The sequence below is a fragment of the Rosa rugosa genome, chromosome 3 (assembly GCF_958449725.1).
Source record: "Rosa rugosa chromosome 3, drRosRugo1.1, whole genome shotgun sequence".
Classification (NCBI taxonomy): domain Eukaryota; kingdom Viridiplantae; phylum Streptophyta; class Magnoliopsida; order Rosales; family Rosaceae; genus Rosa; species Rosa rugosa.
In genome coordinates, this window is record NC_084822.1 from 48,137,135 (window position 1) to 48,159,544 (window position 22,410).

The window sequence follows — 22,410 nt, forward strand, 5'->3', positions numbered from 1 at the left end:
ATGTTGATAATTGTTATTGTTCACGGGGCATTGGTCTGGTGTCCTCCTCGTTGTACTCTTCTATTATTATAAATAATAATGTCAGGCGTGGGGATGAGCCTCCCAGCTAGGCTGGGTTCCAAACCTCATTTCAAAAAAAAAAAAAAAAAAATGAAAGTGAGCAAAAACGCAAGCACTTTTACTTTTGTTTTGAGAAGTGAAATATCAGAATTTATAAGCTTTTGAAATTGATTCATAACATGAGGGAACTTGAAATCTCATAAAGCCTCCTATAAATTGTGGGAATTTCAGTTCTTGAGGATTGTATAACTCAAGTCGATGACTGATGCCAAGGGAAAATTATGGAATGGGTAAAAGGAATCCCATTTGAACTTCCTGTTTTCTTGGCAATGTTTTCTGTCACAAGAGCAAAAATTGATGCTCTTGCCACCGGAAACAAGTACTATACATACAAATTTTACAGTAGGAAGTCGTTTCCTAGTCAGATTAGGAGATCTTCCCATTAGAGCTGATCGTCTACTGTGATCATCTTTACTTTCTGCACATTACATCAACGGTGACATTTTCAATATAACTACTTGTTAGAGGAGATATCTGCTTGTTGAGGATAGAAAAGTATGAGCTTTTTACCGTAATAAAAGTTGCAGGATCATCAAGAGATGTGGAGCCTAGAACAACTTCCCTTTTCAGCTTCGCTGTGAGCTTATGGCAAACTCTAAGCTGAAATTTTAATAGAGGGTCAATAAGTTTTCAATCTTATCGAATATGAAAATAAGAAAACCAATGATCCTCATAAGTTTATCTAATTAGGACAAGGGAAACACTTTCATACCTCTGATCTAGTAGCTCCGCCTACTATAACTACAAATATGCGTTTGCCCATCTTTTTGAAATCATTGGATGCATGCCTTAATACACAGCAAAGGAAGGGCACAAATAGTTATGAGTTCTGATTTTTATAGATAAGGTTTTTCTCAATGTGCAGTGAATCAGATTTAAAAAACAAAGGAATATATATAGTCCAAACCATTGAAAAGAGTAATGACAGTTCAAAATTATCAAATGAACTGATCAAACAACACTGGTGCACAGCACATACCAGAAGATTGAGTAAGCTAATATACCTTGAAATCCCATCTCCAGAAATCCCACGCTGGGCCCATGTCGGTGTCCGTCTTGATCTTATTGAATGAGCCTGGGGGGATTGATGTAAAGTTGGGGTTGGGTCATTTAGACATGGATAGTCTTCCTTGGACAGTTCACCTTTGCTAAGCTTTTCTATTAGTTCCTGAAAGAAGATAAAATTTGGTTGGATATGGTAGTTCATAATGCAGTAGCTTCATCCATTCGAACTGAGTTGCATGATGGACTCATCCATCACGATTTATGAATATTATTATAAAGATGGGGTCCTCAATTATCCTCTTTCTATATATATACGATGCTGACTAGGTAGGTAGCAAGCAATGTTATACTGAATTATGCAATTTACTTTTGATATTTGTCCATGTGAATTCATCAGCAAAGGAACTACGTACGTACATGTACTCTGTGTGTGTGTGTGTGGAGCCTAGAATCCACTGACATGATAACTTATAAGTGGCAGATCTAAGAATTTAAGTCCTATGCTCAACTGATCTAGCTAACAATAACAGCACTACAATAAAGCAATGCCATGCACATCCTAACACAGAAGTATACAAAGATCTTACTCTTCACTAGCAGAGAGAACCGTCAGCAAGTTTAGACAAGTCAGCAATTAGTTGTGTTCTTATTAAGGTTCTATATATTAGACACAATAACACATAATACACAGGTGCAAATTGGTTGAGGTTATATTAACTTCAAATAACTAGTATAGACAGGTATCTGAAACTTAAGACTTGTTCTTGTGATTTGAAATTCAAAAGACCCAAAGCATCATGGTGGACAAATTAACTGACAAACTACTTTATATTTGGTTTTATTGCCCCACAACACCATATATGGAAGCATTACCACAAACCAGCTTATGCGATCATTGCTCTTATAAACTTAGAACTGTATAAAGGAAGCAGCCAGCTGAAAGGTACCTCTATAATGGGATAAAAGCTCGAAAACTGCCATTTTTCTTCACTTGGACGTTCTTTCCTAGACGCACAAGTCTTCTGATTATTGCATAACTGCTTGTTAGATATTGATAAACCAAATGGATAAACTCAAGAATTATCTGTGAAGTATATTTACCTTAGTAAGATTAAAGTTCCGAAAAAAATTTCCTGATGAGCTGTTTCTGTTCTCTGATGATCCCCCAATCAGTTTGATATTATTCACAGCAGCCATATCACATGGTGATAATTTTGCCAACTAAAAACAAAGAACATTCCCACAAAAGTGCTCAGTACTAAGTGTCTAAGACTAAGATTACATATGCTGACTCACCTTGCATGATACCAACCTTCATCAAATTCTCTTGACCCTCCTCACCCTCAAATTTCTCAGGATAAATGGCAGCAAGAATCATCAACAAACGTAACTTATTTTCGCCAGTTGTATCCTGTTTAATAAAGGTGTGTTTTAAAAAAGTATAAGGTGATTGATGTCTGGTGAGCTCATATTATAAAATTTCAAAACTTCCTTACATCTTTTGTCCTCAGAAATTTGATCACATCTTTCATTCCCGCATATCCAAAAACAAGAGCTTGCTCCAGCTGCGCAAGCTCTCGAAGCCCAAGCTCCCTGCTAATTGAGTGGATTTTTTTTGCAATCTGGAGTAAAAATAAAAATTTTCCTAAGCAATGGTTGCTTTGCTCAAAATCAACAGCATAAAAATTTCATAGCCATTTAATATACTATCATTCCAGGGTGAATGTTACTCAATCCCGTCATTTGTTTATTTAGTATTCTGTATATAACAGAGATTTTGAACTACTTCGTTGCTTCTCTTGGTTAGGGAAAATATCATACTCAGAGACGGAATTAGACTTTCCAATGGAATGTTGGCAAAATAAGACTAGAAAAAATAGACTTTGAGAAAGATTGGGGATGAGCAATTTAAGTGACATATCTGAATGCATATAAGCCAGCCGCCAGCCATAATCTATTTAACAGCTTGAGAAGCATGTTCTTACTTAAGGATGTTAATATATAACTGAATTTATAAATCAACTCTATCTGCTGTCTCCATAAAACTTAACATCTTATATGGTTTTAGCCAAAAATTTAATTTTCAACATTAAGTTGCTGTTAAATATTTATGAAGACGTACAGACACTTCAAATGGTACTCTATCAAAGAACTAACCTCTGAATGAAGGGAAAGCCTGTCCTTTTGTTTGCCATACTGTGGTAATGCTTGAGTTATCTTCTTGAGTTCCCTTGTAGATCGTTCATGAGATCCCCAATCACTATTTACCAGAGGAAATATTACCAAACATAAATTTCAGCACAATCATTTTTATAAGAATGAGAGTTATAGGACCACCCAAGGTGCAGCTTATTGGTTAAATCAAAAGAGTTTTAAACAGCAGTGACTAATTAAGCACCAAATAAGAAAAGTAACTGCTAAGCACTAAATATTTATAAGAAAAGTTTCAACCTTTAGTCCACTTGCCAAATACTTTTATACTTTTAATTAATTAATTCATCATGGACTACAGAGACTTCTAATTATGGTAACTTTGCATAACTACACTCTCTGTTGACCACATACAGGTCACTAGAGAAAAATCCTAGCTCTAATGAAATGCGCAAGATATGGGGCACACATACCTGAGTCATGTAACAATGACTTGCAGAAATGTGTCAAATACTAATGTCTTTGATAAACACACCCCAAGATAAAGTGAAGATGAAAATCCATCCAAGCTCACTCTCTAACGTCTTTTGATAAGTTTCTTGATTTTACAATGTAGTACATAGCTATCTTGATCAAATTACTATAATACTTGTTCAGTTGTTTGTAATTGACTTCAAACCATTTATGAACAAATTAAAGTACTTCTTGCAATATGAATTAAAAGTACAGATAAAAGTAAAGCTATCTTCCATATTAAGGAAAAGAATTGAAATAGTTGCTCTGAAAATCATGAACTGGTCTATTGATTACAGAAATGATTTAAGAGAGTATACACAAACCTTGAATTCTGCAATTGTGCTGCCTTATTATTTGAAAGAAAATTGGTAAGTTTCTCATTCAACCGTTCACTAACCTGACAAGGTCCATTTGTGATTAAAAAAAAGAAAAACAAAAGACAGATGAATTTTATGCATATGAAAAACCCTACAGATATGTACGTGTAGGCACAGGTCTTACCTCTGCTATGTGTTCATGGCGAAACTCAAGCCAGACAGGATCATGCTCCTCTAGAAGAACATCTTTCTTGTCAGCCAGACCACCAGTTTTGCTTGGAACCTGTATGTACAATCCCATGTTTCACTGTCCATAACTGCAAAAAAGAAACTCTGAAAGACATGTAAATGAAGGGAAGGGATGTTACTACTGACCTCAAGCAGATATCTATTTCCTTCCATATTTAACAAGTCATGACACATGGCATCATATGTCCATTCATGTATGACCGGTGCAATCTGAACAAACACAGGCCAATTAAGTATATACAAGGGCGAATTAAGTATGATGTGCTTATAACAAACACAGGACATAGTCAAAGACCTGATCCACAGATCTGTCAAGGATAAGCAACTCGCATGATTCTGTCACAGGGAAATTTGGAATTGTATTTTTATATTTTATGAGACAATCCCAGATCCCAGCAGCAAGCTTTGTAGGAATTAAATCAGGAAAAGTGGTAATCGTGGTGGCATCAAGCAACTTAGCAGCTCGGTAGCGCACAATAGGAAATTCCTATGAAATTGAAAAAACAGATACTTGCTTCAGAACATTTTCACAAAATCTTCAATCAAAACTCTAACATCACTAAAACATCTACCTTTAAAGAAGCAAAGACTGTGGCAATACGTGCAGCTATCTCATTCAAACACACTATACCTTTGCATGAATCCTCCTTGTCCCCATAAAGCTGCTCTAAAGCCCTCTCATTGTTGGTAACAAAACCCTTTGCGAAAAAAAATAAAAATAAAAGAAAATAAAATAATAATAAATAACAGATATCAGACACAATTGGCCTACTTGTTCAAGATTAAGCATGCTATGCAGATCATTTAGGAGGACATAAATATAGATATATAGAATGAAAACAAGAAGCGTGACTGATATGTATTCCAGAAGAGAATCAAGAGATTGATATTCATGTTGAACATCTTTATTCATTAAAGTTTATATCAATTTGATGCTAATTATATCTATAACTACACATGCACAAGTCTTTTTCACAAGAAATCTGCTGGGTCAGAAGACTGGCAATCTAGCTGACAACGAGCTTCTTTAAGAAAGTTTAGGCCTAACTGGTAGTAAATTAGTCCCATCTACTAGTCTCTCAACTCAAAAGTATTGATGCATCCGTCGATGGATTTAGTTTACCCATTACAAAGTAGTGCACAAGTTTTCTTTATTTTTAATCAGATAAAGTATTTGGAGGACAGAATGTTTATACTCTTTCATTTAGGGGAGGTGGCTGTCATCCAAGCTATGCTCCACAAAGAAGGAAAACTTGTGCAGCACTTTAGAACCACAAAATACCGCAAAATGATGAACCTAAATAAGGGAAAAATTATATAATTCAAACACATTATAGCATCAGCTAGGAAGACAAAAGACCTCTAATGAACGTGAGTAAAATTTATTAAAAAAAAAACAGAAAACATTATTAATCATGTTAAATATGTTTAGCTCTGCACTCAAATTCCACAATGATCGATCACGAATAGTTGGAAATATAAGGTTCAAAAGCAGAGCCAGATTTAACCCTCATCCTCTAACTTATATCATTTAAACCTTCTGCGGTGACTAATTGTTGACAAATGGATAATATGTGTGTGTGTGTGTAAATATAAATATATAAAATGACTGCACATAATGCATATGGGATTAAACAAATTGAATGAACATACCTGGCTGTCTATAGCAAAATACTCCAAATTCATCTGCATTTTCATTCAAAATAAACTCAGCTGATACATATATATCATCTGCAGATTATCAATCAAAAAACAAATATTTCCCAAGGGAAAGAACTATAACCTCACTCAATGCAGATATGCGACTTAATACACTTCCATCCTCCTTGATGCGACCAACCAAATCTTTAGAAATAGGTGAACTGAAGAAAATAAATGCCCTTCACAAAGAAAGGGGGGTGGGGGGTGGGGTGTAGACGTGTAGTCATTGGAATAGTCAGACTTTCTATATGATAAATCTCCACAAACAACTAGGACAAGAAAAATTACTGATACTTCTGCACATACTTCCTGTATAATGATGCTCTTCCAGACATGTCTGACAAGAACAAGTTAACACTGCAAATTAACACCGCAGAGAGAGAAGAGAGTGAGAGTTAACAATGTGTCCATTGATAGTAACCACTTAGAAATATTTGTAAATAGGAAAATTACCCACTTTATGTTCTAGCTAGTCCGTAAACAAAAAAGGAATAGGGAGCACTTGTTTCAGAAAGAAGGAGAAGAAGAACATATCTTGGGGAAACATGTGCCTAAGTCCTAACCATACAGTCTAAACCCCAATGACCACTAATAATAATAAAATAAACAAGTAAAAAAGAAAATCAAAACATAAATGTAACTGTGTACAGGGGTGGAAAGTAAGTGGAAAAATTGGAGGTTTGCTGGGTGTTAATGAAAAATTTGACTCCCACTTGGGTTCTTTTCAAAATCATACCAGTTAGTTAGGCACATTAAATCGAAAATTAACCCAAAGAGTACGAAAGGTATTACTTCTTTTTGGAAGGCCGGATAAAGTATATTGCGTCCATGTGGGGCATTGGCTGCCTTTTCTTTTCTATGCGTTCAAGCACTGCAAGAAAATATGAATTCATTAAAGTAACTTGTAAAAATAAAACCAAGAATAGGAAAATATTTATGTAATAACCAATATAGCATCGAACCATTACCCCAATGGTTTTACATTGGACAATACCTCCAAGACTACATGACACATATATAATTAAGTAATTTGCAACATCTAGATAATCAACTATCATTGCAGTCACCACCCCGCACCTTCCATGGGCATTCCACAATGAAAATATTAGGATCACACAATTTTCAGAACTGCCAAAATGGAAGATGCAATGTATTTGATATAAGTAGTCAAACGTGCAGCAGCTCGTATACTGTACACAGTTAAATAAACTGTGACTGACAGATAAACAGAGAGAGAATAACAATATTTGCATACTATGACAAGTACTCAAGTAGATTTCTCTTATTACAGCTTAATGCAGCATAAATTAAGCATAAAACTGATACCAAGGCAACACCCAAAGTACAAAAATTTAGCAGAGAAAGTCCTTTTAATTCTTACATGAAACACCCTCTTCTGTAGTATCACTGACTGTGCAAGTGTAAGACATTATCGTAGTAGTAAGTTCATCCATGATAAGTACCTACAGAGAATCAGATATGTAGATTCAAGAAACACAATGAATTGAAATTTCATGTAAACAAAGAGAACACCATCACAATGAACATTGTCAAATGCTAACAATTGAAAGAAAGGACAAAACTAATCGGCAAGAGAGTAAATATGTGGGAGCTTATTATGGTGGAAATCATAAAAAAGACTTAAAAGAGACCGCAAGTGTTTACCCAAAAGAAGCATCTTTCCATACTACCCCAATCTCATCTATTACAGAGATCCTTCATGGCTTGACCAAATCTATTCCAGACTACTTCAAACTTAGAATAACATTAACAGTCCTAATATTGAGTTAAGATTATCAAATACAGACAAGAGATCCAATATATCCATATCACATAGGAACCGCCTTTTCAATTGTGTAAACATCAAATTACAAAATTTAACAGACATATGCACCATAGATGTGTGTATACATACAAAACATGAATTAATCCTCCAAAATGTACGTATGAATATTGTAAGTATGTATGTGTGTGTGTGTGTGTGTATTATATACCAGATTTCGTACCTTCCATTGCGTTGAGTCCCCCCTTTTGCAAGACCCAAGCATCTCATGCAGTAATCCTAAATAAACAAACAAAAAATTTGTAAACATATAACAATTACAAGACAGCCAAATACAATGATCACATTAAATAAAATAAAAAAACTCTACGAAGTTGCCCTAGGTCGTGTATATTGCAGCACATCTGATCAGTTCAATCATAACTCGTACATCCGGTAACAAATTGCAGTCTTCACTATTAGACTGACTCCTCCAAAGTCCATTGAGCTTCTATATACTACGATTCTCCTAAACTAATGTTCAAAATTATTCAGTTAAAAAAGAATGTTGAATTAATTAGGATACAAATTTATTTGCTTAAATGATAATATAGGCCATTGAAGAAACTGAAGTCCATAGAATAAGGAAAACGACATGTAGAGAGAACTCACGGTCGCGCGTTATTTGTCTGAAATTCTTATATGATGACGAACCACCGGAGCTGGAGAACGGCATGGTCGGAACTTTTTCCTAGGTCGGAATCGGAGATAGAACCTGGGTCAGTGGCGGGAGAAAACAAAAAGTCACCGTTGTTTTACTATTGGCTACAGTGATTATGTGAGATTAAAAAGTCCTCTATCCCCCACATAAAAATTTGACACCTGTCTTTGCACAAACCCAACGTAACCGCCGTTTACTCCTTTATTTCTTTTTGAAAACGAGCAAAACAACAAAAAATAATCAATGAAATTCCAATTGGACATAATTAAAGTTGATGATATTCTCAAAAAAAAAAAAAAAAAAAAAACCTTGAATCCTTGATGATGATGAGACTTACTGCTTCAAACTAAAAATGGCAAGGCCGATAACGAAGCATTTTGAGCTAACTTAATTAGTTCAGAGGAGGAGAGTTCAGAGGAAGACAAACCTGCAAAGACTCCAAAGAAAAAGGACTCCCCCTCTGATGGTCAATCAAAATCCAAAAAGAAAGCTACTACTGCAGTCGTTTCACTTATGCTAGATATATATACTCAATGCCAGAGAACCTCGATCAAAGGCTGAAACGAACAAATTTAAACAGTTTCATTAAATTTTCTGAAAATCCTTCATCTTGAAACGAATAAGGACCGAAGAGTACAAAAATACTATCTGCTGCGATTATATATATTGAATGAAAAATTATGATATTGAGTTGGTTGGTTTAAAATGCAGAGCAGTCGGTTGAAACTGAAACCAATGTGGTGTGGCCGTGTGGGAGAGAAAATGAAATTAATTAGAATCACCTGAATTGAAGATGAGATGATCATGAGATCGAGGACTCGAATTCTTGGATGGGTGCGTCGAGAGGCAGAGGCCTGAATAAACCTAGCCCTAGCTATTATAAAATATTTTATTTACTTAAAAAAAAAAAAAAAAAAAGGTCATGAGCGATCACCAACAGTACGTAGACACGTAGTAGCAGCCGATGTTAACCTGGCTGCACCTTCTTTTGTCTGCAAATCCCGTGCTTTTCAAGTAAGCATCAACTCCTGTGATCCAAAAACCCCGTATCAGATTATAAGGCATTGCCAAATGCCAACCCTAAAGACAAAAGGAAAATAAGCCTTGAAATTGCTTATCTAGCTATGTCTCTAAATTGACCAAAAATTAGATGAACAGACGAAGACTCATTTCATGGGTTACCCAGAAAACAGTTAAGATGGAACTAATCAAATAGCCAATACAAGAATTTGAAGAAACGTCAGGTATGATCGAAGAAAGAAAGTTAAACAAAAATATGAAAATTGACCTGGAAGGTGAAGAGAAACAATGGAGAAAAAGTGAGGAAACAGATAAACATAATAAAAAAGGGTGATAAATATCTACCATTGCAGATCCTTTTGCACTGCGTTTGTGATGTTGAGTAGAATTGATGTTGACGGAGACGGAGACGCGAGACGCAGCAAAAAAGAGACGGAGACAAGAAGAACGACTCCTTTTTTGTTTGGTTTGATTATCTGCAAGGACAGGTGTCAAATTCTTATATGGGGAATAGACAGTTTTTTTTTTTTTTTTTAAGAAATAGAGAGTTTTTTTTTTTTTTTTTTTTCAGATGAAAAAAAAAAGGAAAAAATTACAAAACTTTAACAACAACGAGAGAGTATCACCTGTCCCACCAAATAATGTCTTGACACGTGTCAGATCACACTTCTTTAGGTAATTTTTAGCTACTCTGATATCATAGGGTGGGCGTTGCTCGGCCATTACTCATTGAGAAAATTTTCCCGATTCGACCAGGAGCAATGAAACTTTTCCAAAAAAAGGGACTAATGCTATGAAAGTTGTTTTTCATTTCAAACAAATTTGCCACTTTTGGGAGGTTAATAAACTTGGAATTCGTAAGTTAAGGCAGAACATAGACATATCCGCCTCATATTAACTACAGCCTAAAATCAGGACTACAAGGAATTTACTGTTCACAGCTTGTACTAGAGAGAATGTATCCAGACTTTCTCCACATCATGAGAACAACCCAAACTTGCGACTGAATTTGCCATAAAGTGAGCTTTGTAGTAAACGTGTTTAAAGTTGATCCTCTCAAACAAAGTCGAACAACCTTATATCTCGACAATTCAACTCAAATTGAAGCCATTAGTACACTGCACATTATGTGAAACCTACAATTGTTAAATGAAACTGAACCAAAGTCGGTGAATCTATAGATCATCCTGAACTTTTAATGGATGGGTTGTTCAGACTTCATGCTGATGTAGTGTTCTTGTCATTTTGCAAATACGTAATGTCGTGTGGAAATTCATTTTGCAAGAAACTAATACGATCTAGGAGAAAAAAATCTAATTCATTAAAACAGGGGGCTGGGAAGAAAAAAAAAATTGTCAAGAAAAATGGTCAATCGAACTATCACTGTGATTTCCATATTGACCGATACTAAAGTGGCCTAGTGGTTTTTGCCTAGTTGGGTGTGCTCCCCAACCTAGGTTCGAACCCCGACACTGTCAAAGTGGCCAGGCACTGTGCTACAATGCACAGTTGGAGCATTTCACATGCGCCGAAGGGGTTTATCTTGGGCCTAGGAAGTTTTTGGGTTCCCCTTGACAAAGTCAAAAAAAAAAAAAGGCCTTCTCTTTCAAAAAAAGAAAAAAACCAAAATTGCAAATCTGCAAAGCCTTATTGAAAGCACTCACTGATTTTGTGTAATTCAAAGGATGTGCAGCTTTGGTATATACTAAACCAGTGAACCTGCACATTCTTCTATACCAAAGTGCACTGCACATCCTTCTTTTATTTTCTTCCTTTCAGGCCAAGGGAAAAACAGTATGTACAGCTTTGGTATATATGCTCCAGCAGAGCTGGGTAATAAATTATGTGCATTGCAACACAATGTTAGCTACTGGAGCATACATGCATGCTACAGATTGAACATTCTTGACTTATCTGTGTGTTATAGAACTGTTGCAGTTCTTTGTTGGACCAAAAATCAAACAGCCAAAACAAGATGACTGAGATTCCTTCTCTGCTTCTATGGTTAAATGGACAAAGAATCATCAGAGGAGTCTAACTTTGTCCATATATTTGTTTGCAATTAAAAGGGTAATTCACAAGTATTTTCAGCTTCGTCTGCACTTCACGATTATCTTTGTTGTGCTCCTTTCAAACCTGATATGCTAGTTTCTGTACCAACATAGAGCACAAGTAAGTAATCATTTCTTCATAATAAAGAGCAAGAAAAGGTTGTTCCAGCTTAGTGATGATGAAGTCAATGAAAATCAAATTGCAAACACATTAACCAATATACAAATCGGTGATTTGATGTATAAGGAGATCAGTTTCTTTCCCAGAAAACACTTGAAATCCCCTCGGTTAACTATCAAACTCTGATAAATTACCATCAAACAAGTTCACAGTACAAATAATTGCAAGGAAGTATGCTTATAGCCACACATTACTACATCTGCTCTCAAATTTTATTTAACCTCAATCTACAAATGCCAGAATAATTTACCTGTACTTGTTATGAAATTTCTCTATCTGTTTTTTTCACTTAGCAGCAATGTTCGGGGTCTACATGATCTTATATTCAATTTCACATGCAGCACTAAATCAAAGAGCAGTAATGTTGATATATAAAGGATATATGCAATCCCAATTTCAAAATGGTTCAGCAATGAGAAACAGAATCCCTTAAATTATTTGGATGAACTGGAGAACTGCCGAAAATCTACAGAAACTAAAATGAGTTCATTGTCTTACCTGAATGGTGCTTGTCTTCTCCATCAGATATCCATAGTACCTAGCCAGTGAATTTCAGTACGATTATGTTAATCTTCAGTAACTAAGCAAAACCAATGAATGGCACGATGCTTTCTCTATACCATTTAAATCAATCAGTGGTTAAACTTCACAATATAAACCATTATTTGCAATGCAAATGCTTCACTAAAAACAGGAAAAATTAAACCAGATGAAACATATATATACAGACATTCACAACGCATACACATATATACAAATACATAACAGACACATACGCCTACTCATTGTATATTTACAGATATACAACACATCCATATAAACAGAAAACAACATGAAATTTGTATGACTACCTTAAGCTGATCAGTTCAAACATGCCGAAACAATAACACTTGTAATGCTTACAGAAGTGATCATACCTGCATAAGAACTCATCTCGAGCTATATCAAGCACCCCAATTTTCATGGTAGCCGTGTAAGATCAATGTAACAAAGCAACACCTAGCCTGTACATCCTCTGCTCCATTTAACTTTTTGATGCAGCCTTTATCCTGTAAACTCTAGTAAGATGTGAAATCTGCATTAACATTAATAAACACAACAAGTTAAATGCAAACAATACATCAGCAACAAATCCCAAATGTCAGATAAGCTCTTTTACCTTTAGCAATTCGACGCAATCCCAACTGGGATCATCCAATCCCAATCAAGTTGGCATCGAAAAGCGGCACAACGGGCACAAGTGACTCCTCTTCAACCACTCAACAATGCAATCCTTATGATAAACATGGGAGCAGGGCATGCCTATAACCTCCAACCCAGTGGAAAACTCCTCCAAACAGATACTACATTCATTCACCACACTCAAATTCTCAACCTTGACCTTCTTCAATGCCGCAATAGACGACCTGGTGGCCGGAACCGGATTAAAAACCTGCCCAGATTCCCAAATAGCCCTCTCAATCTGGTCATGGTCATCATAGGGCGTGACAGCCACAACACCCAAATTCAAAGGGACCACTTTAGGCTCATCAGGGTCCCCATTTTCAAACTCAGTGGCAATCTCCAAAGCAAAGGAGTAAACTTGAGGGACCAAAGCCTGAATGAAGTCCAGGGACACACCTGTCCCAGAGAGAATGGTGTTGATGGTGTCATGGGTATGTGTGAAAAACACGTTACAGGGTACAAAGAAGGATTCTTGGATTGAGTTCAAGGGTATGAACAAATCTTGGGGGTAGTACAATTGAAGCTGATGAGTGAAGTGGAGGTTAAAGATGAAACAGTCGCAGGAGAGCAACTGGGTAATCGGGAAAGCATGGTTTTGTTCTTCTTGGCAGATTGAGTATTGGTAAAGGGTCTCCATGGTCAGGACTGAAGAGCAGAGAGAGAGCTTGGGATTAAAAAAAAGTGTGCTTGAAAAGGTTGTATGCAAATTTGGGGGAATTTGATGCCTGTGTTTGGGAGGATTAGCAAGGTGAATTGTGTGAATTTATTTTGCTTAGTCCAGTCGGTTTTGCTGTGCTAGGCTACCCAGGTTTCCAAGTAACATCACCTAATTAACAAAGTTGGCACCAAATTTAGCCAAATAATAATAATAATAATAATCAAAGAAAATAATTTTTTTTTTAAAGTTACATACCCAAAAAAGATATGAACTTGGCACCAAAATTTATTGCTTCCTGACTATGTGCCTCTGTTAATACCATTTGAATGTCCATTTTTGTTAACATGGTTGGTTGATCCATCATTGCAGTAATTATATAATGTAATAAAGGGTGTGAGTGAAAATTCAGTATGAGTAATCTTTTGTATTTTGTGATTTTTATTGTGGTCAATATTGGTACTTGTAATCATAATATTTGGGGAGATGTATTTTGAACATGTCTTTCGTGAAGCAAACATTATTACACACGTGTGAAGATTATGATCACTTCTGGTTTTCGATGAGATTATTTCGTTCCTTCATCTTTAATCTTGAAATGTTTTTTTTTTTTTTTTTTTTTGGACGTTTGAACACTTGCAATGATTTGATTTTAACTGCAGTCCTCTTCGTTTCATCTTTGTGACTTTCTTTTCGTTTTCTAAACACAGGAACGTTGAATGCTGTACTCACAATTGAACAATATATCTCAGTTCATAGGATCCTTGAACCAAAACAAATTTCAAATAGTAAACTTTATAATATATGAATGTGCTTCCAAACCAGTAAAACCTTTGTTACGCTCTCATGTAGCATATAACCAAAGGACCCCACATATCTATATACAAGTACCAATCAGTTGACTGCATATGACAGTAAGGGAGTTCTCTGTAATTTATGCAGGCTTCCAACTTGTAAGGACTTCTTGAAACATTTCGGTCATCAACTCTCTGTCTGCATACTTGAAAAAGGTATCCATCTCATGTCTAACATCATATATCTTGCCAAAACCAAACAAGTACAGCAAACACCCTTTCTTCAGCTTGGGCAGTTGGTATAACTGGGCCTCTTGCAGCCTCTCCAGGACATTCCCGGAGTTAATATCTTCCATAAGGCTCTCCTCACAAGCATCTTTTAGGTCTGACATGTCATATTTGTTTGCCGCGCCTAGAAGTGCCAACCGGTGCTTCCAGAAATCCTGTTGTTTAATGGTTCCATACAGATAACTGACAAGGGCCGTGCAAGACTCCAGTGACATGTCTTCTATGTCAATTGTTGAGGACACTGTTTCTTTAAGGTCATGATTGAACATGCTTTGGAACACAGGAGAATTTGCCGAAAGAATTGCTTTGTGAGCTTTTAAAGATCCTTCAGCAGTGCTGATGGTGACATCAGCATGGATGCCCTCATCAAGCATTCGAGAGAGGCATCTCAGAGTGCTTTGGGTTGACAAAGACTGCATCAATCCACCAGTAGGCCATACAGGAGTAGCCTCCCCACCCTGATTAAACAAGAAAACATTAAAGGGGCTCAGAGAACTGGTAAGTTCGAGGATGTGTGGACATGAGTGCACTGATATATAACAGGAAGAAAATCATGTTCTCCTATATATACACGTTCATTTAATATTAGTTTTTCTACATGTTACTGAATTGAAGGTAAAACAAACTGAAACCAGAATCATTAAGTTGCTAGTTTTAAATTTCCATCATTAAAAGAAGCTTTTGCAGTCCACCATCCACCAGTGATAGAAAGTATTAACATTGATTGAAATACGTTTTGTATTAAGTACAGAAGATCACAAAACACGTATACTTATCAAACAAAGAAATTAATCAAAGATAACTATATAATCGGAACTCACATTTATAGGGGATATCTTCAAGTCAAGAAACTCTACATCAATGACGAAGGGACCATTGAAGCTGGAATTAACAGGCCAGGCAAAGTCATCCATTGTGCGAAGCTGTCTTTCATGAACTGTACAAGCAGTGCATCATTAGAAGAATAGAACTATTACTGTTGAATGCATCGTCTGCTCTAAGAATAAAAAAGGATACCACAATGGTATATTTCTAAAATATTTATGTGTTCAATACTTCTACTGGAGTTGAGATACCCCAGTATTATCATTAGAGACAGAACATGTAGGTGATCTTGACATGTCAAATACAGAATGCATGTATTTGCATGTGTTCATCGAATCATGAACAAGCCGTAAACATGATAAATCATTGATGAGTGCAATCAATTAAAGGTGATGTTGCCATCAAAACCTCCTCATCCAGAATTGATTCCAATTTTCCACCATCTCATATAACTCTATTCTGAAACAAGCGTGAGACCTGGACGAACCCAGCACACAAATTTAACCGCACAACAAAATAAATCCTTCATATACCAACAAAACAATAAAGTTTAATCAACTCTTACCAACTAACCCTTTCTACCATTCATATAGTAATTTCTCACAGAAACCACAGCAAATTCAAGAAACTTACCCTTACGATACAAATTGAAGCAATCAACGTTAACAGTCAAAAACAGCGGCAAAGAGTTTGACTTGAAGTAAAAGCCAAAAGGGGATGTAGTGAAATAGAAGACTAAGCATACCAGGGGAGATATAAGGTTGACGGCCATTGCCGGAGCTCGAAATTCTAAGCACAAAGCGAGCAAGAGGAGGCTGTTCCTTAGACAAACGCGATTGTTCTGGAAACAAACGAATATACAGATACCGATTCTTCTCTATAGAAAAGTGCCTGATTAGCCAGAAAAGAATAAGACTCTAACCCAATACCAAAAAAGACAAAGAAATTAGAGAAAAGGGGGATAATGGGTAGTACCAATTCCAGATTCCGAGCTTGAAAGGCTCGGACTTTATGTAACAACATGGTCCGAAATTGTCAATCCTCCATTGGGCTAATCGTGAGATGGTCTCTACTTTGGAATCCGCCATGGCCAAGATTCCGACGAGAGTCTTCACTCAGGAACCAAGACTCCTCAGTGACTTGGCGTTGAAGGTTGAGAACGACACCTCTGGTGGTTCTTTTTTGTGGGTCAATCCTAAATGGATCCCTTCAAAAACTAAAAAGGGGTTGTGCTTATAAATAAGAAAAGGTACACTGGTTTTGGAGGTAACCTAATCTCTTAAGACAAGTAGTCTCTGCCCAAAAATAAAATAAAAAAAAGACTAGTAGTCAGAGTACTTTCTTCTTAATTAGCTATTCGGATTAGCCTGAGTTATAATAGGAGCATTAGGAATTGGGTTAAAATCCTAGTTCTATACAAAGTCTCCGGTAAAAGGTCTGTTAATCCAACAATTAAACCTCTCGATTCAGATCTGTTACAGTTTGAGAAACATATAACAGACAATAAATTTATAAATGTACGGTGATCATATTAATTTAGATCATGTATATTTTTTTTTTTCAAAATAAATTTTTAAATGTTAAAAGTCATACTTTGAGATTTTTTAGAAAGAGCCCCGTGATCAGACTCCTTCTACTTTTCCCTTAAACAAAGTTCTAGACTTCTGGCCTCAATAATTTTTTATTTTATTTTATTTTTTTCACAAAGAGTTCAACTTTTTATTCTTGGAAAGGGTGGGCCCATGATCCTTAATCATACACTATAATTTTCCACTTGAACTAAGGTTTGTCTCAATTCAATAATGCAATGTGAAAGTATCAAGTTTGACATGTGCTCATATAATAAGCAAACACAACGAATGCTACAATCCATCGATAAAGATAACATAGCTTGGTGAAAGTAGAGTCTTTTTAATTTTTTTTTGTTGTTGTATCACACTGGCACATTATCAAACTTGCTGCGGAAGTAAAGTTGCCTAGGATGTGACAGGGAAAATAGGAGTAAAAGAAGAAGGAAAGAGTCGACCAAGATAAAAGTACACGCTTGAACAAAGATTGTCTAGTGTTATCACCTTTAGCTATTGTGCATTCTATGAATCACTTCCCTTTCTTCTTCAAAAAGATATAGCAAAAACTTAAGCCCTTATAACTTAGCACAAAAGAAAAGGGATCCCAAATATATTATCTTAGTTTACAAACAATCTTATTAGTGTTGTAGATATTATATATATCAATATATGTGGTTGTCCTTGTAAATACTATTTTTTTTTTTTGACTTTGTCAAGGGGAACCCAAAGGCTTCCTAGGCCCAAGATAAACTCCTTCAGCGCATGTGAAATGACAGCTTCGGGGTTCGAACCTAGGTTGGGGAGCACGCCCAACTAGGCAAGAACCACTAGGCCACTTGCAGTGGTTTCCTTGTAAATACTCATTAGTTATGTCTTTTTCTCTAGTTCAATAACGAAGGGACCATGGAAGCTGGAATTAACAGGCCAGGCAAAGTCATCCATTGTGCGAAGCTGTCTTGCATGAACTGTACCAGAAGCAGTGCATCATTACCGGAACAGAACTATTACTGTAGAATGCATAGTCTACGTACTATAATGGAGTATTTCTAAAACATGTGTTCACTACTTCTTCTGGAGTTTAGATTCTCCGGTATTATCATTAGAGGCAGAATAGGTAGGTGATCATGAAAATGCATGTGTTCATCAACCATGAGCTAGCAAGCCATAAATACGATAAATCCTTGATGAATGCAATCAATTAAAAATGATGTTGCCATCAATACCTCCTTATCTAGTATTGATTCCAATTCTTCACCATCTGATATTACACATTCCATTCAAACCTAAAACCAAAAGCCAAAAGGCTTAAAAGAAATTCTCTCCTTGAGGAGGGCCGGAATAGGTTATAAACAGTTAAACACCAACTGCAGTACTCTCCAAATGAGATCTATCTCTAGCACAAATGGGGTGTTTGGAAAGGTGGCGGTTCAGTTAGTATACATAGCTCTTCGTCGGTCATACTTAACGTGTTTATCGAGAATGACGGAAACAGAAACAATTTCCTCTACTTTTCAAATGTAGTTACCAAAATCAATGTTCTTCTTTCCCTCTTCCTCCTATATATTGAAACCAATTCTCCTTTTGAAGGGGAATAAGTCAAGCAATTCTTCCTCCTGCATTACTCGATCCCCAAATGAGCTCCACACCACCTACATTCATGGAAATCTTAACAGGGGTAGGTGTATTTATTATCTTCATCCTCGTATTTATGGTTCTTGCAGTTTCTGCGGTTGTAGATAAAAAATCACGGAGGTGATCATGATGAAGATAATGCATCTGGTCAATAAGATGCCTGGAAATGGCATGACTTACTAGAGCCAAGTATTTTAATTATCGTTGTTCGTTTAAGATGATTTTGGGTAGGTTAAATAATCTCGTACTGCTGAATATCGTTGGGGATCGACTTGGAGCCCTCATCCCATTATTCAGCAGTACAAGATTATTTAACCCAAAATCATCTTAAACGAACAACGATAATTAAAATACTTAGCTCTATTAAGTAATACCATGCCATTTCCAGGCATCTCGACCACATTATCTTCATCATGATCACCTCCTCCGTGATTTTTTATCGACAACCGCAAAAAATACAGGAACCATGCATACAAGGATGAATATAATAAATAGACCTACCCCAGTTAAGTATTCCACGAATGCAGGTGGTGTGGAGTTCATTTGGAGAGTATTGCAGGAGGAAGAATTGCTCGACTTATTCCTCTTCAAGGAGAATTGCTTTAAATATATGGGAGGAAGAGGGGAAGAAGAACATTGATTTTACTCTTTTAGTAACTAAATATGACAAGTAGAGGAAACTGTTTCTGTTTCAGTCATTCTGGATAAACACGTTATGTATGACTGATATACTAATATACCAACTGAACCGCCACCTTTCCGAAAACCCCATTTGTGTTTTGCACTTTTGTATGATACTAGTGATATACAGCCCGCGCTTTGCTGTGGTTTTTTGTGTTAGTAATCGGATAGCTCGAGAACCAGAAAAAGTGGTCCTGTCACTCCTTCCGTGCCGTAGTTTGCTTTCAGACATTCTTCCGATAACTAGTAGTTTGGTGGTGAAACTTCAGCCCAGTCGATCGACTTCTTCTGCGTTCTGCATCAAGGTGAAGAAAGTTACAAATGGAAGAAGACTCACATTCCAAATTTGGAAGTGTACATGAATGGAAGAAGACGTATTGTTCCAAAGTTGATAGTGTATTGCTAGATATGACATGATTTCCTTTGAGAAACACTAACAATAGACTCAGCAGTATCCAAATTTGAAAGATTCATGTCAAAGCATAGATCATACTACACCAAACTTTCAGCTTCGATCAACTCATATCATATTACAGATGGTATTGGAACACTACATATCTAGAATGATCCTAGATTCTTAAGGAACGTGTTCTTAATTAGTAAGAAGGGGAGGACATGGCACTGAACTACATAGATCCATTTAAAAAAGATTTACTTTCTGAAGCCAAATAAGGACAACAGTGACTATCAAATTTAATATTGCATCAAACAAAGTCGTGATTACCCTGTGTAGAAGATACACAGAATGTCTTATTGAGTACTGCTCTAAAAGTTTCAGGGTTTAGTATGCATCCAACCACTCCTGTATTGTTTACCTACAAAGTCCATATTCCACCATTTACAACATAATTACAACTTGATGGTAGGAAAGCTACAAAGTCCAGCACTTCTAAGCTAATCTGATGGTAGCAACTAGCAAGCCGTGGGAAGTACAAATGACAACATAAAATGTGTAATAAAAAATCATATCTGTGGTATTTTTTTCATAATTTATTATATATTACCATTTCGAACTTTCCATTGATGTTTAACTGTGAGACGTGACAAACTTGACAAAGTTACAGGCAAACAGAGTAACTTACAAACTTGATGAAAAGTGAAGTATCACTATGCTAATTTGTGAACTTATAGCATCCTAAAATTAAGTTAACTAAAAAGAACTATAAAATGTCTATGGAACAAGTTCTACAAAGAGCCTGTAGACATACCATCAAGAGAAACTGATGAACAGAAACTGGCTACAAAATGAGGAAAGAAACCCTCATGAAAATAGAAGACCTAATTATAAACATTACAATCAAAAATCAAAACTATCTTGCATTCAAATTTCAAAATAATTTTCGCATATATGTAAGGTAAGCAAACTAGAGTAATTAAGCATCAAACATATTAAGCAAACCAGAGTAACTGTAAGGTAAGCAAGTACAACTTACAATGGTAGGCTTTCCGAGAACTGCTCCATGCTTATATGTGCAGTCATCCTCTGCTGGTGACTCAGGTCTGCCACCAGTCTTTTCCTCAGTCCTTGCCAGCTTGTTGAAGATTACTGTGAATCCCTCTGCTGATGCTGGATCACTGACGTCCCATTCTCCGAACTTTGGCATTGGTACGCCCTTACCCTGTGGAAAGCAAACTCCACTTGCGGACGTCAGCTGTTGATGTCGATCTATAAATATTGCAATCTTATTATGATCCAAATTTCATGCTTTAGATGCTTGCACAGAAAGCAGATAACGGAAATGTTTATCCAAATAAGTTATAAGCTGACATAGATTAAGGTGAAAGATGTCTCCATGCTCTGAAAGTCTGAAACAAAACATCTAACCAATTCTACTTTATTTTTGGTGCTAATGCAGTAATGCATGAGAATAGAATATCAAGATCGACATAGGAAGTCATATATATTCAAGAGTTTAAATCCCATAATCAAGAAATAGGACTATATATATTCAAGACTAATATTCATATATATCAAGAAATAGCAAAATATATATGTTTAATTAATACCATTATCATATATCGCAAAGCAATAAACCAAGTAAATCTTACTTCTCATACTTTAAACCATTGTACTTGCATATCAAGACAGCACTCAAAAGCAAGTTTAATTGTATTCGTACATTAATTCAAACTTAAAATGATTTTATGCTATCAAATTCAGAGAGAATAGCCCTTACATCCACAAGGTATCGACAAATATAACTTCACCTAAGTTGCATCTGCACTCAAATTGATCTCTGTAGATTCTGTCTTTCTTGATGCAGATGGAGTTAAATTGTCCTCAACCGAATGCAGCAGCTTTCGTTTAATAACCTGCACCAGACTTCAGTGAGAATGAAAATATATGTCAAAGTCCAATCAAACCAGAAGGGAAGAGTATCATACCTGACACGATCAGAACAGAACTTAAAAGTTAAAACTATAAATCTTCTTTCTCCCTGAGAGAGAGGATCTGCTAGGGCGTGTGGTCGACGGGTTGGGAGTTCCTATTGATGGAAGAGGAGCTCTAAGCGATCACGAGCGAAGACGTCAATATATAGGAGGAAGAGGGGATGAAGAAGATTAATTTTGGTAACTAAATATCAAAAGTAGAGGAAAAGCAGTTCGGTCATTCCTGATATACCAACTGATCGAACCAGTGAACCACCACCTTTCCAAACACCCCATTTGTTTTTTGTATGATAGTATCTGGTGGTGGGTTTCTGTTACTGACTTATTATGCAATCATCTGGTCCTACTGATTGGAAGTGGGGGTTCACATTTCATGTGGAAAATCCCATTGGGAAAGCAATATGATACTTTGCATTATGAAGTATTGCTGTGGTGTCAATACAAACAAATTTGAGCATCAATTATTTTTTCCTAACTCGAGAATACTATCATATCTTATGGTTGCTTCTCTCTCAAGTAGTTCACATTATGGTTGCTTCTCTCTCAAGTAGTTCACAT

At 36.2% G+C, this 22,410-nt stretch overlaps 4 protein-coding genes and 1 long non-coding RNA gene across 15 annotated transcripts; all 5 read right to left on the reverse strand.

Moving 5' to 3' along the window:
* Positions 1-253: 253 nt before the first annotated feature.
* On the reverse strand, positions 254-9,766 carry LOC133738956 (SNARE-interacting protein KEULE-like). 5 transcript variants are annotated; one of them, XM_062166658.1, is made up of 24 exons: positions 9,477-9,766; positions 9,325-9,396; positions 8,970-9,099; positions 8,494-8,596; positions 8,066-8,121; positions 7,441-7,522; positions 6,852-6,930; positions 6,366-6,416; positions 6,142-6,238; positions 6,012-6,044; positions 4,931-5,056; positions 4,654-4,845; positions 4,485-4,568; positions 4,294-4,392; positions 4,116-4,189; positions 3,283-3,385; positions 2,622-2,747; positions 2,438-2,536; positions 2,227-2,346; positions 2,073-2,144; positions 1,125-1,288; positions 833-908; positions 631-720; positions 254-538 (listed from the first exon to the last, which is right to left on the reverse strand). In XM_062166658.1, the coding sequence occupies exons 4-24, from the start codon at positions 8,555-8,557 to the stop codon at positions 503-505; spliced, it is 1,923 nt and encodes a 640-aa protein (XP_062022642.1). In that variant the 5' UTR covers positions 8,558-8,596; positions 8,970-9,099; positions 9,325-9,396; positions 9,477-9,766; the 3' UTR covers positions 254-502. The 5 variants fall into 5 exon arrangements, with proteins under 5 accessions (XP_062022642.1, XP_062022643.1, XP_062022641.1 ...); XM_062166657.1 differs by having other exon boundaries at positions 256-538; positions 2,073-2,147; positions 9,481-9,765; XM_062166656.1 differs by having other exon boundaries at positions 256-538; positions 2,073-2,147; positions 8,494-8,572; positions 9,477-9,765.
* A 1,463-nt stretch (positions 9,767-11,229) lies between these two features.
* LOC133739607 (uncharacterized) lies at positions 11,230-12,968 on the reverse strand. Of its 2 annotated transcripts, XR_009860706.1 has the most exons (4): positions 12,954-12,968; positions 12,712-12,843; positions 12,293-12,332; positions 11,230-11,713 (listed from the first exon to the last, which is right to left on the reverse strand). It is a non-coding gene; the product is annotated as an uncharacterized LOC133739607 (long non-coding RNA). The 2 variants fall into 2 exon arrangements; XR_009860705.1 differs by lacking the exon at positions 12,954-12,968 and having other exon boundaries at positions 12,712-12,867.
* A 30-nt stretch (positions 12,969-12,998) lies between these two features.
* On the reverse strand, positions 12,999-13,655 carry LOC133737857 (E3 ubiquitin-protein ligase RING1-like). Its single transcript, XM_062165336.1, has one exon. The coding sequence runs from the start codon at positions 13,653-13,655 to the stop codon at positions 12,999-13,001; it is 657 nt and encodes a 218-aa protein (XP_062021320.1).
* Positions 13,656-14,450: 795 nt separating this feature from the next.
* On the reverse strand, positions 14,451-16,799 carry LOC133736890 (BTB/POZ domain-containing protein At1g21780). Its single transcript, XM_062164491.1, has 4 exons — positions 16,556-16,799; positions 16,326-16,471; positions 15,577-15,692; positions 14,451-15,213 (listed from the first exon to the last, which is right to left on the reverse strand). Exons 1-4 carry the CDS (start codon positions 16,666-16,668, stop codon positions 14,608-14,610), a joined length of 981 nt encoding a protein of 326 aa, XP_062020475.1. The 5' UTR covers positions 16,669-16,799; the 3' UTR covers positions 14,451-14,607.
* A 1,530-nt stretch (positions 16,800-18,329) lies between these two features.
* Positions 18,330-22,181, reverse strand: LOC133741226 (uncharacterized). 6 transcript variants are annotated; one of them, XM_062169160.1, is made up of 5 exons: positions 21,847-22,181; positions 21,639-21,774; positions 20,895-21,127; positions 20,186-20,276; positions 19,406-19,756 (listed from the first exon to the last, which is right to left on the reverse strand). In XM_062169160.1, the coding sequence occupies exons 3-5, from the start codon at positions 21,063-21,065 to the stop codon at positions 19,686-19,688; spliced, it is 333 nt and encodes a 110-aa protein (XP_062025144.1). In that variant the 5' UTR covers positions 21,066-21,127; positions 21,639-21,774; positions 21,847-22,181; the 3' UTR covers positions 19,406-19,685. The 6 variants fall into 6 exon arrangements, 1 of the variants encoding a protein (XP_062025144.1); XR_009861694.1 differs by lacking the exon at positions 20,186-20,276 and having other exon boundaries at positions 18,330-19,756; positions 20,895-21,113; positions 21,847-22,150; XR_009861695.1 differs by lacking the exon at positions 20,186-20,276 and having other exon boundaries at positions 18,330-19,756; positions 21,670-21,774; positions 21,847-22,149.
* Positions 22,182-22,410: the final 229 nt, after the last annotated feature.

Bases quoted from the DNA above. Each gene is read 5' to 3' on its own strand.
- LOC133738956 (XM_062166657.1), bottom strand. From the start codon at position 8,557: ATGCCGTTCTCCAGCTCCGGTGGTTCGTCATCATATAAGAATTTCAGA. The intron at 6,931-7,440 runs GTAAGAATTAAA...ATTTTCTTGCAG, and splicing joins TACAGAAGAGGGTGTTTCAT to TGCTTGAACGCATAGAAAAG. The intron at 2,537-2,621 runs GTAAGGAAGTTT...TTTATTAAACAG, and splicing joins AATTTCTGAGGACAAAAGAT to GATACAACTGGCGAAAATAA.
- LOC133737857 (XM_062165336.1), bottom strand. From the start codon at position 13,655: ATGGAGACCCTTTACCAATACTCAATCTGCCAAGAAGAACAAAACCAT.
- LOC133736890 (XM_062164491.1), bottom strand. From the start codon at position 16,668: ATGGCGGATTCCAAAGTAGAGACCATCTCACGATTAGCCCAATGGAGG. The intron at 15,693-16,325 runs GTATGCTTAGTC...CTGCTTGTACAG, and splicing joins TCAACCTTATATCTCCCCTG to TTCATGAAAGACAGCTTCGC. The intron at 15,214-15,576 runs GTGAGTTCCGAT...TTGTTTAATCAG, and splicing joins TGAAGATATCCCCTATAAAT to GGTGGGGAGGCTACTCCTGT.
- LOC133741226 (XM_062169160.1), bottom strand. From the start codon at position 21,065: ATGCCAAAGTTCGGAGAATGGGACGTCAGTGATCCAGCATCAGCAGAG. The intron at 20,277-20,894 runs GTAAGTTGTACT...TGGACTTTGTAG, and splicing joins TTCTCGGAAAGCCTACCATT to GTAAACAATACAGGAGTGGT. The intron at 19,757-20,185 runs GTAATCACGACT...ACCTTGATGCAG, and splicing joins CTGTGTATCTTCTACACAGG to AACGCAGAAGAAGTCGATCG.